We start from the raw sequence: 19,219 nt of genomic DNA, 5'->3' as shown, positions 1-19,219 counted from the left end.
CGCCCATGGACACCTGCAACACTAGAGGGGGTTTTGATGGGAGTACACTTTTTTCTTGAAGGTCGTATTTGTGTAAGAATGTCCCTATAATATTTATTTATTTATCCAGTTTAATTTGTTGTTACCCTTATTACAACAACGACGTCATACGAAACAATATTACACGCACAATTCGCACAGCGGGCGTCGTATAAATATTTGAAATAGTTTCCATTCATAATAAAAACTTCAAAACACATGTTGTTGCTATTCAGTAAAACCTCCCTCGTAGTACTACTAAACTTGAAAACTCATGTCACGTGGGAACATCATTTTAATTAAAGCTGATCTAAGGTTAAATAGTTAAAAAGAAATAGAAACAATTTTTTTTTCAAAGTTGTCTTTGTGTTTGACTGAAGTATAGGAGGTTTGAGATTACTTTGATATTTTAGCTATAGATATCAAAGTAATGTTCTGCTACGAACGTTTGGGAGTAGCTTTGACACGTGTAAATGCGAAACAAGTATAGATAATTCGTCAAATGTGATTAGTTTACGACTTTACCCTGTACATATCCGTTAGACTTTGACTCACCGCCGATTAGCGAAAGTTATCACACCGTAGATCTAAATGACGTGTATATTCCTAATTTCTAAATCGCAGACAGATAAGCGAATCCGTTCATTTATTTGGATTCAAAGTTCAGGCTTATTAAAATAGTACTACACCACAAGACATAGGAAGTATCAATAAATTTGCTTTTGAATAAGGTAATTGAAACATCTACATGTGGATATGTGAACGTGATAATTTTCTTATGTAGACTTGTTGTTTTATTTATACGACTTCCTAAAGTAAAACTGGCCAAAGAACTTTAAAACTTGTGACTGGGCTCGTGAATTTTAGATACTCTCGTAGTTACCTCAGGTGCAATAATATCTTGCACAACTAAGCGTTCAAAAATAATTGGCACATAAGAGCACGTTACATTTTTTGTTCGCTTCGTTGTTTAGCATTTTATTGTAAGTGACTGTATTTGAATAGTTGGAGTCAAAAATATTAATTTAGGTGTGTAGGTACCTAATATCTAAATATATCGTTGCCTCATTACAATAGTACAACATATCTTGAACGTCGACCTTACAAGTACCTACTTTATTTCTATAGCCGCATCGCACTTAATCAATCTGAGGCAATAGTCCAATTGACTACTTGACAGTTTTTTTTAATTAATGTCAATCGATCTTGAATTTCCTTAGGATCAATTGAATGTCTATAAAGGACTCATGGCATTTAAGCAACACAAAGGTCAGAAATGAGAGTTAAAGCCTGATGCTCGCACTCGACGATTGAAACGCCTCCAACAAAATGATATTGTTATGTGACGTCACATTACAATAGTCTGTCCTCAATGTAATAGAACATCAAGAAAGTTGCTATTTTTGACCCTGAAATATTGCCTTTATGTATATAGTTATCATACAATTTGTTTGTCAATAAAATGTAAGGAATTTATGGTACCTTTTTTTTATTAATTTTTTTTTGAGACGAGTTGGAGCCTTGTGTTTTTTTATAATCTCAATATGTCTTTTTGAATTCCACTTTTTTATAATGGATGGCTCATTTTCTGTCCATTTAGCTAAATCTTGTTATAATATTCAACATGTGTCAAGTACCCAATTGCAAAATTGACTTGAGTCTGACGAATAAAGTCAACAAACAAAAGTAATTGATGCTAATTGCGAGTTCACTAACACCCCGACAGTTATTCTAAATAGCAACACTAGTCTATACCTACATGTCTGAATGGTGGGTGCATACCTCTATTATACAAGAGGATTTAATACACCGGTGTTTATATTAAATAAATAAATATCGAAAATTACACTAATCTACTTGCTCCCATAGTAAGCAATCTTCGCAGATGACTCCTCACAATGTTTTCCTTAATAACTACAATTGATAATCTTGTGATTTTTTTTGTCTATATCTGTTATACGAGTATTGAAGCTATTTCGTTTATTAGCTCTGGAACACCCGTCGATAAGTTTGGCCCGAGTTTAAAAATCTCCGATTTGAATGCCCCACCCCTAACCGCTCGGCTACTAATTCTTAGTCATTTTGAGCCAGTAAAAGTCTGACTTCTGTTTACGCTTATTTTTGACGAATCTCACAGTCTCATTTTGCTAGAGATGCTTAAGTTATGATACAGAACGCTATACACAACTCAATAATTCAATACAGTTTAAAGAAAAGGAAAGGTTGTAATAGATGGCGCCAGCAGGTTTCCCCTGTTTCTAGGTTTGTTCTATGGAATTTGGTTTAAAGGGCTGGCATCCGGGACATAAAAAAAACAATAATTATACATCAGGGAAATTACGATGGCACCCTCTATAAATAAGAAAGAAAGAAATAAATATTACCTATATACATTAAAGACATAGAATGAATGAAAAACACCCATGACTCGGGAACAAATATTCATGCTTATCACACAAATAAATGCGCTTACCAGGATTTGAACCCGAGACCATCGGCTTCATAGGCATGGTCACTACCCACTAGGCCACACAGGTCGTCTTCGACTGGCTAACCCCATCCACCCAACAGTACCTGTAGCTATGAATGTTATCACGCTAAGGTATCACGTTTACCAATCATATGCACCAACGTCATTAGGTTGAATTTTCTGTTCTACACGTTCTACATTGAATTTTCCTGTTTGAGCATAGTAAAGTAAACCAAACGAATGAAGACACAATGTTTGACTAAGCGGTTTCAGATAATCCTAGCTCGCCTTGACCAAGCCCTGAGCTCAGTAAACACATTACTTACATACTTTGGTTCCGTTTAGATTATTCAATGGAAATGTATATAGAATTCTAAGGTAAAGATGTGTAATTAAAATCATGCTACATTGAATATGGTTATTCATACTGAACGGTTTTATGGTACAACCCAGTAAACAAAAAATCAGCTGTTCCACACGAAATTGTAACAGGTAGTCGTGCTCGTCCGAAATGTGTGGAACAGCTGATCTTTTTTGCTACGTCATGGTCGGATTCATAATAAGAGACGAGGCGTCTCAAATGGCGTGCATGTGTGTGCAAAATTTGGAAGTTCTTTAGCTATTCTTCTAACACCAGAGAAGTCCTGTCTATATTTACCTAATATGTAAATATGAAGTTATGTGTAAAAGTGTGAATGTCCTTATTCTTAGGCAGAAATCACATTTTTTGCATTGGAAAATAATTATTCGTTAGTTTTATCTTACGACTGAAGATAGAGTGAAAGTGCAAGAGTTTGATATAACTAAAGATGCCTAAAAGGACCATAAAATAATACCTACACAATAGGAACTTTTAATAGGATACGCTTCATATGCTTTGATTTTTTTTTAATTCTTCCAGACCTGCTAGCATGAGTTGCGTTCTCGCAAGCGCTTTCATACATCTAGCGCGAATTCAAGTAGTTAAACTTACATTTTTTGCTGTTTTGTATTTAGCAAGTGTCAACTTTCAAAGTATTAAATATCGACACGGACAAAGTGCCAAAAATATCTATAGACTTATTGCGCTTACATTAAGATAGTGTGTACATATTTTTGGTACTTTGTCCGAATTGATATGTGGTACCGTGACTGTACAAAACTAATCCTTGTGTTACAGTAAACTACGCCATCGGCGAGGGTCCCCACGTGCTAGAAACGGGCCAGTACACGCAGACTGCGAACCCACCAAGCATCGCGCTGTCTCCCAACGCTGAAGTGCTGGCCGTGTCCGTCGACGGCGCGGTCGAGTTCTACGACACGTACACCGGCCAGCTGTACGACACCGTGGAGAACGTGTATACGGCGGGTATGTTCACTACACACAACACGTATGCACAAGCACACCATTAAAAAACACTTACAGTAAACTACGCCATCGGCGAAGGTCCCCACGTGCTACAAACAGGCCGTCGACGGCTCGGTAGATTTCTACGACACGTACACCGGCCAGCTGTACGACACCGTGGAGAACGTGTATAGTGTACACGGCGGGTATATTCACTACACACAACACGTGTGTACGCGCCATTAAAACCCACTTGCTGGTGTTGAAAAAAAAAAGCTTTAATATTTGAGTCATACTGAACAAAGGATTAAGTTATCGTTTTTATATGCCTCATTTTCATAATCGTAACTGGAATGGAAACATCGCATGACCTCATGGCTGAAACCATAGCTGGGCAGCGTTAATCAAATACTTAACTTCGTTAATCAACTTAAACTATCTCTGTCCTTTGTAATCATAGTAGATTGTTCATCGTCCACCAAACCTTTCCTCTATATCATTTAATGCAATACCATATTAATTAAGTTGTGCAATTAGAATAGGTACATACAGAGCCAATTAGTCCTAACTATCCGGAAAGTACTTGTTAAAATATCTTTTTCGCGGTACGGTGACTTATAAGTTAATCCGTTAATCGATATGTTAACTTCGTTAATCAAAGGATTAACAAGTTACCGCCCAGCTATGGCCAAAAAAATCTTTGACAAATGCGTGCGTTGCTCATCAGTTTCTTCAGCTATAGATAGCTTTATAACTTAACCATTTGGACGTACGGCCGCCGAAACCTATCTGTATTTCCATATCTACGTTCTCATTCTCAAAAGTATGTACGAGTACCTTATACAATTTGCCATAAGGTACATTTTGATAAAAGCGACTCGTATAATTTGATTGCAGAGTGTGCTGAGCCAATAATCATACGATTCACACGAAGAATAAATCTAGGTGAACTTGATTATGATGATCATTTTGATTGCCACGCGGAAAAACGACTATCTAATCACTAAGATTAAATCCGGCACATTAACGATCGGTATAGCGCACATTATCTTCGACAGTTTATTGCCTACAGATGTTTTTTTTATTTATTTAATATTAAGCGTTTTAAAGATTAAAAGCAATTGCTGTAGGGGTAAACAGTGTATCTATAAAGTACAAAAGTCGTATGCCTCTAAGAAATCAAAATAATTCGTTTCACTAGAGCAGGGTTTAGCAAACTTTTGAAGAGATGAGCCAACTGCAATAGCCAAAGTGCCACACAAGGTGTTTTGACTGGACCAAGGCCTGAACGAGTGTGCTGGTTTTTGGGTGTTTTGTAGCCCTAACTGCATGTTCCAAGAGCCGCCTGCAGCTCGCGGGCCGCGGTTTGCCGACCCATGCTCTAGAGATTACTGTGTTATACATAAGGCCGAGACTAGTTTTGATTTTATTTAACTTTACTTACATTATCAGTCTTTATTATTAGCAGCTCGCTGTATGCAATATAATTTTAGCATGATCTTTCCGGTCTTAAGGCAGCCATGAACGAAGCCTCGTACGTTTGTACAAATACGTAAATGTGATGGCGTAAACGGCCGTGACCACATGGCCCTCGGTTTGTACCAATATTTACCAGCAAACCGACGGATTACCTTATAAAGCTATATCGACAATCGGAAACTCGACTCAAGAAATCAATTTATTGCACCGAGAATCAAGCCAGTGTTGCAATTTTAGCCGGAATTTCAGTTTTATTATAATAATAAGTTTTAATTAGTAGGTATTTCATATAAAGAGAAAAATTTACTAATATCGACTTTCAAGCCAATTCGAACGTGCATCCAATCAATCGTTTATTTTCAGTTAAAAAATAGTACAATGCATGCAAATACAATTTATATTGAACATTAAACCACCGGTAATGTCAACATTAATTACAAAAAACAAAAGAAATTAAAAATATATCTAGTAATAAAATTAATTTTATGGTTTTAAATGTCAGTTAGTTCGAGATTGCCAATAAAACTAAGAAAAAAAGTCAAAATAGAAGAAACATAAAAAGAGGGAACACAAAATCAGAGTGAATATATAAATGTCTTTTTTTTAATCTTAACTAAGCATAGTATGCTTTGATGGAATAATAGGGCTTACTAATGAAATATTGTTTCAGATTTCATTAAAATATTTTTAGATCCTGGCATTCCTTTATATATTGATATAATTCTAATTTATTATACACCTTTACTGCGGCGGTGTTGCTGGTTGTGTTATAATAAAATAATAAAAATCATTTATTTCAGATTTGTTTAAAAATCCATAGAATGTTAGTTTTAAATTATATCATTATGTTAGTATTAGATTAGATTACATTAAATTAAATTAAATTAAATTACCTTATAAATTATTACAGATAAGTTACAAATTATTAAATTAAATTACAAAATTATTTAATGAAATATAAAATTATAAAATTATTTTACATTAAATTAAATTATTCTGTTTTATCTTATTTTCATAATTAACTAATTTTATCATTTTACCCTCCCCGTTACAATCTTTACCCAGTGGCCCAGAATGGGGCAGTCAAGGCGTCCAGCCACCATCTTCAGGATGACATTACCACTACCTCTCACTCGTCTCAGCAGAGAGGCAATCCTCTTGCGTCTGATGGCATAGAAGTCATCTGTGTGCGCCTCGGCAAACATGCCGGACGCACTGCAGTGGCGAGGCAGCTTGAACATCATCCTGAAGATGTTGTTAAATTGGACCCTTAACATGTTATACACGCGTTTTGTATGCTTCACCCATAGACTGCATGAGTAGAAAGATGTACAGTAAGCTTTAAAAAGAGTGAGTTTTACTTCCCTTGTACATCTTGCAAATCTACGGATGAGCATGTTGCCCCTCACTGCCAGGGCCCTTCTCTCTCTTTCAATATCCAGGTCATCATCTAGGTCCTCTGTTACTATATGACCTAGATATTTAAATTTCCTAACTACTTTCAGCACTACCCCACCCAGCCTGACCTCAGGTATATTTTGTGGATTATATTTACGCGCTTTAAAAAGCACCATCTCACTTTTACTCGAATTATACCTGAGCCCATGCTGAGCGGCGTAGCTTTCACATTTTTGTACCAGCTTCCTTATGGAGTTGATTGAGGGGCCGAGCAGCACCATGTCATCCGCATAACTTATGTTGTTGACACATACACCGTCTATATGGCATCCAACATGCATGCTGCTCAACTCTTCAATCAACCCATTAATATACAAGTTAAACAGGACAGGAGACGTGAGCCCGCCCTGTCTGACACCGCATTCCATTTTATACTGGTCGGACCACTCCCCAGCCCATCTTACCTGATTGATCTGGTTGGCATACCAGTATTTTAGAAGGGACACATACTCGGGTGCAACCATAGACTTTCTTAGCTTATCCCATAACAAATCATATACCACCAGATCAAACGCTTTAGATAGGTCTAGGAAGCAAGCAAAAACTGGTGTGTTCCTATCCTTATAGTACCTGACAGCCCGCTTAAGGCACAAAATTGCACTCTCCGTGGATAATCCTGCCCTGAACCCAAACTGGGCATCATGAATTCTTACGTGAGTACTAAGATGTTCGTCAAGCAGACTGTCAAGTACTTTTGCTATGACAGTAGCAAGCGAGATGGGTCTATAGTTTGCAAAATCTGCTATGTCACCTGTCCTGTTCTTAACCAACGGGACAACTACTGTTTTCATTAGCTGCTCAGGTAGGTAAGCATGACTTATACACAACGAGAAGAACATGGCCAATACATGAGGTAGACATTGTCCTGCATATTTAAGGTGCTCGATACTAAGGCCATCGTGCCCCGGAGATTTCCCCCTCTGCATGGTTCTAATAACTTTTTCAACTTGTTTTGCAGTAAATTGTATGGTACTATCTCCCACAGTGGCCTTAGTATCGCTCATTCTCTTATTGCCAGGTTGGTATAATGATGATACAGTAAACAATTCCCTGAATGCATTTGCGATACTCTTCCCGTCGCTTACACCCCCGACACTCACAGGGACCCCAGGCTTTACACTGAGTTTATTGGTATTTTTCCAGAAGCCCTTAAAGTCTTTAGCTGAATGGGAAGTGGCTAGAATATCACATTTAATTTGTTCCTGCTTCCCTTGACACCATTTTAGCTTTGACTTAAAGAGCTTCCGGCTTTCAACCATTTCAAGATGAACTCTGCCCTGTCGAGGCCTTCCAGCATAAATCCAGCACAGAAACTTCTCCCTAGCGTCCCTATGAGCATCCGAGACATACTTATTCCAACCTACTATATGTTTTTTCCTATGCCTGTTTTTACTTGACTTTCTGGCTCCCTCAGTTATACTCTTGTCAAAATATCTAAAATTACTGCGAACATTCTGTCTGGCTGTTTTGAAGTGGTCTTTATTTTTAAACACATATAGGCATATAGAGTAGCGGTAAAGAAAAACAGCTGTTAAAATGTTATGCTCTATAAATATTTATCTATATGTATCAGGTACACCTAAACATACTGCTTTATAAGCACATAGCATCAAACCGATATTAGAATGATACTGGAATTTGGAATAGAATCGTATCAGTCATGTTAATGGCACCAATTATGGGACATTTAAGAGACAAAATGGAGTATTTTTGATATTTCACCGACACCTGTAAAATTTCTACCGCTTTAAAAGTTGAATGTCCAGTTCGTCCTTTATGTTTTCTATGTATTGAATGAAAGCTACTGCAATTGGTTTCGATATTATTAACCAATTAAAACTATAGGTTTTTGCTCCAATCATGGGATGTATGGCGCCATTAATTTTCAAATTAACAAATATCAAGGAAAAATTAAACCTTAGTCTTCTTAAGTAATTCTTTGGCTCTTGTTTATGGTAAAGTGTTGCCACCGATTAAAAACTAATGGTAAATACTAGTCTTACAGGATTTGTCCATACCATCCCATTACTGGTGCCTGTTCCATCATAGGGGTGTTTACTACAGCTGTCATTCACGCATTCATTTCGTTGAGACTTGTCCGCACAAGTATTAGTGCGAGTGAGACGCCCGCCCGCGCAAATGACAGCTAACTTATATGATTCTAATATCGGTTTGATATCAGTGCACGTTCAAATTGGCCCATATGTCGCCGACTTTTCTTAACATGTTAAGATTTAAATACTTCGAAAACTACGGGATAAGTAGATTCGTTCGTTTTCAGCTTGGCGTTAGAATCAATAGATTATGATGCACCACTATAGTAAATAAAGGAAACTTACGATGTGGCATATACACAGTTTGCGAGCCAAGGATATTTCCTATTTCAGGCTAAATAACATTTTACATTAGGTATATCATTATGCAGCACGGCTTCCCCGCGCAAATACGCGCGTGCACTTGCCGGCTGTAATGTTTCAATTGGTACATATAAGTGACGTATTGAGATCGTTTGGAATGCGTGCCTTACACTTACGTTACAATGTGACTTCAGACAGTCGGCGCAGTCGGCTGAGAGCCGCAGCCGTGGTGCATACGGTGTACAGTGGCCTTTACTATTGCAGTAAATTTATTTCATCCATTTTGCATAAAGGAAACGGTGAATTCGCACCGCATGGCATCCGCTACTCTTATTTATTTCCTTTTTGGCATATTTCAGTAAATTTTACTTTTTTGACCGGTGGCAGACTAATCGGCTAACTTGAAAGAAATGGAACTCTGTAGGTTTTGAGGGCATGCAATCCCACGAGCGTCACATATACGCTGCTAATCAGTTTTAGGTACGAAAATTCCCAGTGTAACAGAAATCGTTAAATCAAAGCTTTGTGATCTCAAGTGGTCTATTCTCCCTTCTGTGTCTCTGCTTTACTGTACTAACAGGTTGGCTTAAAGTAATGAGAAGTTTTATTTTCGAAAACCAGAGAATAAAGACAATAGCTATAGTTTTATTTTATGGATTTTATAATAACAAACTAGAACATATATCTAGCCTTAAAAGCAAATGATATAATATAACAAAATGCCCCCTTTCTTTAACTTCGCGTAACTTGCTTCTGACCGTTTGCATTACACTTTGGAAAACTTTCAAGTCGAATCTCTTTAATTACATTTGGATTTTCATTGTATTTTTATTTTATTCTATTATCGAAATTACTTGCCACCCATCGCTATACACATATAAATGCACTTAAAATTGCCCAAAAACCTTCGAGTAGTCGAGCCTTAAGGACATTCGGAAGTATGGAATCATTTAGTACTTTTGCCACAAGCGCCTAAAATTAGTCAAAACACCATCACATACATTTTTACCAAAACATGCAATGCAACTCTCCGAACGTTGGCCTTTAATGGACGAGAAGTTTATATACCGAAATAATTAAAATTAATGGAATTAAACAGTTGTGAATACTGACCAAAACGTTGTCCAAAGCATTATGCGGACGGTCAGAAAACACTACAAAAAATCTAAGGTGGACTTTATGTTATAGGTATTATCGTGTTTGCTTATAATGTCGAATATGCTCCAGTTCGTCATTATATAATCCAAAAACTAATAGCTTTTTTTTTGTGTGTTCAAAAATAAAACTTCTCAATATTTTAAGCCAACCCGTTATTCTACCTTCCTACTCAAGTATAAGACTATAATATAAGATATCGACTGCTGGTACAACCAAAAAAAGTAAATTAACAATAATCAGTCTTGGTATAAGTAAAATCGATAACTAGCTTTTTCAATTCATCGATTCTATATAATCGTATCAGATAAAATTGTTCGCTTCCTGTAAATAGCGTTTGTAGTTTTATTAATATACACATAGGTAATTGAGTATATCTATGTAATTATACATTGTAAAATCCAACCAAGCAACCGGCAATAAAAGCTAAGTTTTTGTTGATGTCAGTTGCCATAACAGCTGTAATTGTAATTATACTCATGAATAATATAAAAAAAGTCGATTGAATAATTCACGGTTTAGTTTAATACTAAACACGACTAGATGACCTAGTTTTTCATGTGGAAGTTTTTAATGAGGTGCATGTACTTAGCAATCTATTATTAGAATGTACAGTCCGCGTCAAACACAAGCAGATGTATAGTGTGATGTGAAAATATCTACTCACTCGAAAATATAAAACTTAAATCAATATGAAGTTGGACATATTTACGTGCTCTCTGAATGATCTCACAAAGGCTGCAATGTTAACATTAGGTTAAGTTTATAATTATATTGTCAATAACTCTGATTATTGGTTTCTCGCTTGTCTATCGCATTAGGCTAAACCTGTAATGATAGATTTAAGTTTTATTAATAAATAAATAATAATAAAAAAATTGACAAAGTTTAGCGAATTTAGATATGTAGCTAGGGCGAGTTTTGGCAACAACTTATTACAAAGACTTGTTAAAATTGATTCAAAATGTTATGAATAAGCGTCATGGAGATCTTGAAAGCCGAAACCTGTAATTGAAGCCTATATCTAATATCTATGTACATTTTTACGAACGTAGAGTCAACAATTCAATTTAATAAGACTTTTACTGAATCGACACGAAATCCAATCCAATTAATTTTTACTTCCTTATATTTTATCCATAAGTAGTGCCCTCCACGTAGTCCACGTTGACCTCTGATATGATTGCGATTGAGTGCAATGGAATACAGCAAAATTTGGTATTTGTAGGAATTTGTGTTTAAATAAGCGGTGGTGGCCGAGTGGATATGACGTCCGACTTTCAATCCGGAGGTCGTGGGTTCAAATCCTGGCTCGTACCAATGAGTTTTTCGGAACTTATGTACGAAATATCATTTGATATTTAACACTAGCTTTTCGGTGAAGGAAAACATCGTGAGGAAACCTGCATACATCTGCGAAGAAATTCAAAGGTGTATGTGAAGTCCCCAATCCGCATTGGGCTAGCGTGGGGACTATAGCCCGAGCCCTCTCGCGCATGAGAGGAGGCCTGTGCCCAGCAGTGGGACGTATATAGGCTGAATTATTATTATTATATTTAATGACGACCGGTTTGGCCTAGTGGGTAGTGATCCTGCCTACGAAGCTGATGGTCCCGGGTTCAAATCCTGGTAAGGGCATTTATTCGTGTGATGAGCATGGATATTTGTTCCTGAGTCATGGGTGTTTTCTATGTATTTAAGTATTTATAAATATTTATATATTATATATATCGTTGTCTAAGTACCCTCAACACAAGTCTTATTGAGCTTACTGTGGGACTTAGTCAATTTGTGTAATAATGTAAAAAAATATATATTATATTTGTTTATAAAAGCCTAGCTCCGAATTTATCTTCATAAATATATTCTTCGAATCTAATGGAGTTAAGCTTGTCATGGTCATGGATCATCTCCAAGTAGCTTGTCTGAGGTCACTACTCGTGTGTTTTATGTTGTGACGTAAGTAATACGCAATAAAAAACGCTTGGCAAACTTTATAGACGTGAACGTTAGTACTTATATTTTATGGTTGATGTTATCTTGTATTTGGCTTCTAATTTGACGTATTATTTACTATTAATTTGGCTGATTTGGTTCACTTTGCGACGGCGGGCGCGGTTAGAAAATTAACTATTTTCAAAGGCGTATTATGTTGCCAAAACCTGTTATAGTTTCACATAATAAACTAGTGAAAACGACGTTGTGCAACGTTCAACTTTGTCACTAGTTAACGCTTTAGTCTGAAGTAGGTTAGGTGAGTCAGGTCCCCAAATTAAAAATTAATTGTGGTCAGTATTAAAATGAATCGTAATTTATTATGCGAGGAGGCACCTCTGAAGTTACTACCAGTTACATTTTTTTATTGGTATTAAATCTACTTTATTAGTTTCAACTAAATTAGGAACAGTTCGAAACAGTCTTAGGATGTATTCAATATTTTATAGCTACTTAGAAAATGTAGAAAAAATATGCTGAGTTAAATCGAGGGCAGATCCATTTCAAGGTGGTCTGACACATCAAGAAAGTTTTTCTTTTATGCAGAGGCAGCTAACATAGCCCTTGACCGTGTCATATGCATATCATATAGCAACATTGCGATTGTTCACGATTTACAGTCACGGCGAAACGACGAACACAGAAGAAATAGTATTGATTTATTTCATTTCAAATTATAAAAATCAAGTCATTTTATTGACGTCGAATATGCATACACTTTGTATATATTTTTCCAGAGCGTTTCATATCCAAATTTTCTTAAAATTAATTTGTCTTATATACTTTTCTACGAATTAATTTTCACAATATTCACGCAAGGACTATATGTTTTTTCCTTCTGGGAGTCTGACCATTAGTCAACACAACATTAACAAGGAAAAATTTAAAACCTTTATGGGGCCATGTGCTTGTTTTTAAGTAAAATTCATATGATCTTGAATCTGCGTCATGTTCTTGTAACCAATCTGTATAATATAATATGTATACATATTATGAATGGGTCACCGGTTTAAGTTTTGTTATTAATGCCTTATTAGTGTAATAGTCTATTTTTCTTGCATAAGCGTTGACTTAAAAAGTGTGTTGTCTCTAAAAGGTCGTCTGTATCTGTCAGTACCAAAGAATCCAATGAGCGAGGCCCAATTTCGTTTCACTGTTCACTGCAAGAGCACTGTGGAAGGGACGGGACCCCCCATTCTAATAAACTTCAATGTCGGAGCAATATAGATTAAACTTGATCATCGTGAGAAAACCTCATTAATCTTAATAAGGTCTAGTTTCCCTTGGCCTTGGAAGGTCAGATGACAAACTTAAAAAAAAAGTGGCTGTGACAGAATCGGGCAGACAGACGGACATGACGAATCTATAAGGGTTCCGTCTTTTGCCATTTGGCTACGGAACCCTAAAAATACCTTTGTCGAGAGATTGCCGAATAGATTTAGCTCATAAGAAGCAATCAGAGGAGCAAAATAAAGCGGAAAATCTTTCCTTGATTGTTAAAAAAAAACGAACTGTTGTCCTTTCGTGTCTAAAGACTACCTGTGCACAGTAATTTACGACTCGATTTACCTACAAGAATAGTTACCTAAATCTCCTGAGGCCAACGGTGTCATTACTTAGCAATTTTATTAAGTGAAGTATCTCCCATCACACTCATTATTATAGGTGGTTTTATCATGATACACGTGTAAAACGGTATACATGTTCTAAGTGGATACATACAATACGTAAGTGTTGCGTAAACATGATAAATAATTCTAGATAATTGATCGACTTCCAAGTTTGCGGGAGATGAACACAACACACTCGTATGCATATATTAACGTAAAGATGGGCCGAATATTCTCTATTCGTCATATTCGGCAAGTTTTCCAATGTTCGTATTCGGCCGAATTATTCGGTCGAAGAGCCAAATATTCGGCAAATATATTTTATTGTGTTTATATTGTTGCAACACTGTAAAATGAAAACTCGTCCAGAACTTTTCAAGTACTCTCTTCCATTAGGCTACTTTTTCCCGTTTTCATTAAAACACATGAGACATGTTGAATCCATAGGATGTTTTGATTATTTGGAGTGTTGAAAGTTTTTTTTGCGAGTCCCTTGCCTTGTGATCCATTTGTTTCTAGGGATTGCCTATGTTTGCAGATGAACCGAATAATTCGGCCGAATATTCGGTTCGATAAAATCTGAACCGAATATATATTTGTATAAGGCAAACTCCATATTTGGCCCATCTCTATATTATCGTAACCTATTTACGGACTGACCCAAAAGAGCTGGCGCTGTCTGTGGACTTTATGCAGATATCGACAGATTAGTGTATATCCTCGTATAGTCGCATTGTAATAAATGAAATTAATAATGTCTTGCAAAGTATCATATATAATCTTATTTTTAGAGCTATATGACTGTATCATGTCTTTGCGCACTTCTTTGTGCATGTTATTACAGGTGACTTTACCTACAGTCAGCAGCAAAAATACGTTTCTAAGGGAACAGAGCTTTCTGATTACTGTTATTCGCTTAGCTAATTCTGCTAATTGTACCAGTTCTTACGAATTGACTAACTCTTTGAGTACGTACAATGGGAACAATGTAGTATGTCAAAAAACTTAAAGATTGATCTTATATGAGAGATTTTTTACTCGTAGGTAAACTAGTTAACTATTAAACGTAGGTAACTATTATTACAATCATCCCAAAAAAAATAGAGTCCAGTGAATGAATTATATGAAACAGGCAAATCGAAGCGAAGCACCTAATAATTTATCTCAATAGGTAAACAAATCACTCCCGTGAGTCTGTGTTATGAGATCGAGATCGTTACGTAGTAAGAATAGAGGAAATGCCTAAATTCGAGCATCGAGCACTCACGACCTCGCTCGGCAAAAATAGACTACTTTATAAGACTAATTATAATTTTTGAATATATTAACGTTACTAGCATAACGATAAACTTTATAGGCGCAGTTTTTGCACATAGATTACGGTATCGGTAATAAAAAAACAGTAAGTATATCACATTTTAGCAAGGCATCAGCAAATTACAATATACTTATAGCTGAAGGTCAGGTCAAGAACAAAAGGTTTTTGTTATGAAATTATGTGGGCTAGAAATGTTCAGGTCACGATCCGTTACTTTGACCAGTCAAATAAACCCGTAGACGTTGATGCAAACGTTTTTCGGGAAATATCAAATAAAATTACAACAAAATATATTGGTAGCCATACTGTATTACTGTATAAATAATAAATAAAATAAATAAAAAATAAAAAATGATTTATTCAGTAGCACAAGTTATTTTACAAAAATCAGGTGGGTGCCTCTTTTTAAGTATAAAATTACCTGTATAAGTATGTACTATTCACTGACATGCTTTTGGTAGCTGTAGTTACCAGCGGTCACCCTTATTTTATTACATGTAATAATAGAAGGCACTGATAAATATCAAGCACGTGAGTGATAATCAATTACGCACAACCCTGAAAATGATACACATATGGTAATTTATTAGAAAGTATTGGGTCGCATCATTTACTATAAATATCACTTACTAGGTATAGGTATAAACCTGTTGTAGGTCATCTATATTATTGCTTGCACTCGGGCAAGTCGGGCTATCGCATGATATTTATCAATTCCATTGACGATAAATTATTAAAGTCTGATAGTGTCTAATTTCCATACAAATCTAGCAGTTTGAATTTTCGTTTTATTTCTCAATAATATTGTTGTACGTACATAGCGTCACATTAGTTTTAGTTCCATAATGTTAACAAGTAAACATAATAATTAACTTTCTCAGATAGTCTCTTAATAAAATTATAGTGTTCATCTTTCATGTATTTATAGGTTCGAGAGTTTGCTACGTGGAGAATGGTGGTGCCACCTTATAAAACTGATTCGTTATAAATAACAGTGTTTTAGAAGTAAAAAATAGAATAAATCCAACAGATCAGGTTTTTAATATAGGTAACTCATAAAATATTAATTACCTGCATTTGCCATGTGCATCATAACGATGTCGCCAACAAAATTATGACGAAGACTTGATTCATGACGAAGATACCGTCTTAATTGTTTTACTTGTATCGGATTTTTCCCTTTCAATTTTCCTAAGTAAATTATTAACCAATTAACTCAGTTCCAGTCGAAGCCCCGGCCAAAATCAATAACGTTTGTATGTATTTTTAACTCTCGAGGCTATAGGAAGACTGCATTTATTGAGCGGGCAGTCAAGGCTCCTTTATCTATACCTACGCCGACGTCGATATCTCATCCTATGTTATCAGGGGTAATATTACAACCGCTTTGAACAATGGCGAGTCGCAGGCTTCAGCCAACCAGTATAAGTTAAATAGTACTCTTATGCTTTTTAAACGAACTCCACATCATCACTTACGATCTCCACAATTTACGAGCTTCAAGCATTGGAACCGGACACATTATATTTATTGCTGGTTAATTTCCAAGGCATAACATGGAGAAGCTGATTGTTGGCCTAACCTATTGGATATTTGCCATTTTCAAACTTATCTCCGCTTTCGAAGTTACCCCGATGCACCTACTTACTCGGTTTGACACTAAAGGATACTTCCTAGTACTAGTACCTATGACAGAATGAAAAAGAAGATATTACTCTTATCTCGGAGGTCACTTTACAATGGTTCTCTCACTCGATTTCTAATCATTCGGGTAGCGATTGAAAAGAGACGGCCAGGACGTGTCGGGTATACAATAAGTACAAATAAAGACGTCCTTGCCTTGCCGGACGGAAGGGCATAAAGCCGTCCTCAGTGTTTGCAATTAGTACACACACGAGCCCACATTATAGTTTTTATGATAATTGTTTTTTATGATAATTGCTTGTGTTTTTGTATTGTTTTAATAGTAAGTATAGGGGACAAAATGAGTCGAAACATAGTCATAGTCACAACAGTGTCTAGTCACGCAGTCTATTTCTACAAATGTCAGTATTGTTTTTGGTCGCCTTAGAATTGTTATTGCATGTAAAATCGCATATGTAATCTTTGACATTTTGAGGGTTGTCTTGGATTAAGTAGGTACCTGCTTGTAGTCTATTATTAACCCCCGATGCAATAAGAGGGGTGTTACATGTTTGATGCCAATGTCTGTGGCATCGTAGCTCTCCAACGGAAGGATCGATTTTGATGCGGGTTTTTATACGTGTAAGTGAGTTTTCTTGCGGTGGTTCTTAGCTATGTTTGATAGAAATCGATCCAGCAGTTTGAAGAGTATCAGTTCTTTTCCATAATCATGTAAGGCATTTTTGGAATAAAATGGATTTTTTGGCATATTGTCAATTTTTTTAGTTATTGGAAAAATAAATCTTCAAATTAAATGGCGTTGGATTAATTCAAACTAAATTGTTTGCGAAATGTACGTACTTATCTACGTTTAACCGTTGCCTGGGCCCTTCTTGGCAACAACCTGTCATTCTGTGTATTGTCACACGCGAACCGTGTGAAACCAAATGACGTACCACTGCTATAGAATGGAAGTGAAATATATATATGGTAAATATATACCTACCATAAATAGTAAAAAATATTTATTGACAATAACAATATACATAATGGATATATACAGATGATTACTATAACTAGCTTATATCTAAAATAGGCCCTTGAGGCATTGTACCAAGGATGCTGGCGGCATTTCCTCGTTGTATCGCAATACTGATACGTTGTGCGAAGAAGCCGCCAGCTCTTCGGTCACCAGTTACGTCAACCAGACGTTTCGCGATTTCTCCAAAAAACTTGTGCGCGCTGGGACCCCATGGACCTAGAGTTTCAACGCCATTAGTTTCAGTTATCCTAAGGCTATAAATTGTTGCAACTCCTGTTTCATTCTGATGAATTTTGTTGAAATATCTTATAAAATTGCTCTTTAACAGGATAGTGATATAAATACCGCCTATAGTTATATTTCTTTAGCAATATTTTGTTTTATTTAATAGCTTTAAGAAAAGAGAATTTGAAATAGAGGTGTATTGTCAAAGAAAACTTTGTAGTGACGTACATTTACTGCCATCTTTCGACACATAATGATAACTTTTAGAACGCCTTTTGACTTTGATCCGTATTCTTTCACTGATATGTGTTCAATTTGTTAAGTTTAAATATCAAAAAGTGGCCCCAACTAATAGATCAAAGGCTAAAGGTATAGCAGCATGGTTTCGAGCGATGGCGCACTAACCTTTAGGTAGTGCCCGGTAAGATGGTGCCACTTTTACTTAATCTAATTCTCCTAACTACTACATTATTTGTCTGTGCCTTGCCTATGTCTACATACAAAATAAAACTATGGATACCTAACGGCTACCTATTAATGCCTACGGCAACCTTAACGCAAAAGTGTTTAGACATTTTACGATGCACATTTCGTGTTTTGATGTTGCCGAAATTTGTTCAAAAACGGTCATCGGATAAGATTTTCGCCAGAACGCTATTGATCGATAGAAACCGTTGTACGACAGAGCTGGCCTGAATGGCCTGATGTCTGCCGTACAACGGCTGCTTTAGCTGCCAAGCGAAAGTTGCTTATTTGAATATTGCTAACGGATTATTTTCGCCTTGTTGTCAACAAAAGTGACACATGCAAGTGTTTTATCGCACTTGCTCGTGAACTATGTCAGAACACACATTCATGACATGATGAACTACGTTGATTTATATGACGGAAACAGAAGAAATGTTTTTTCTTCAATTGTCTCAGTTTTGGACCTGAATATGGAATCTTCATTTATATAACTATGTTTCGTTGATTTTTTAATTTGTTTTATACACATCATAAACTTATCATACTTAGAAGAAAACTTAAATTGCTGCGGTGGCAGCATGGTTCCATATTTATCATTTGTCACTATGCCCGTGACTTTCGCGCTTACCTTACATGCTTGTTAGAACGTGACAGGCATGGCGAAAAATGACAAA

General features: G+C 36.2%; 1 protein-coding gene across 1 annotated transcript in view; it reads left to right on the top strand.

The window, feature by feature from the left end:
• Window positions 1–19,219, top strand: part of LOC133524214 (transducin beta-like protein 2) — a 101,006-nt gene that overhangs the window by 76,803 nt on the left and 4,984 nt on the right. Inside the window, exon 5 of the mRNA XM_061860104.1 lies at window positions 3,648–3,836. Within this exon, the coding sequence (XP_061716088.1) occupies window positions 3,648–3,836 (189 nt within the window). The remainder of the gene's footprint in view (window positions 1–3,647; window positions 3,837–19,219) is intronic.

This window comes from Cydia pomonella, chromosome 13 (assembly GCF_033807575.1).
Source record: "Cydia pomonella isolate Wapato2018A chromosome 13, ilCydPomo1, whole genome shotgun sequence".
Lineage (NCBI taxonomy): Eukaryota > Metazoa > Arthropoda > Insecta > Lepidoptera > Tortricidae > Cydia > Cydia pomonella.
This window is presented reverse-complemented; position numbering and strand designations above follow the sequence as displayed.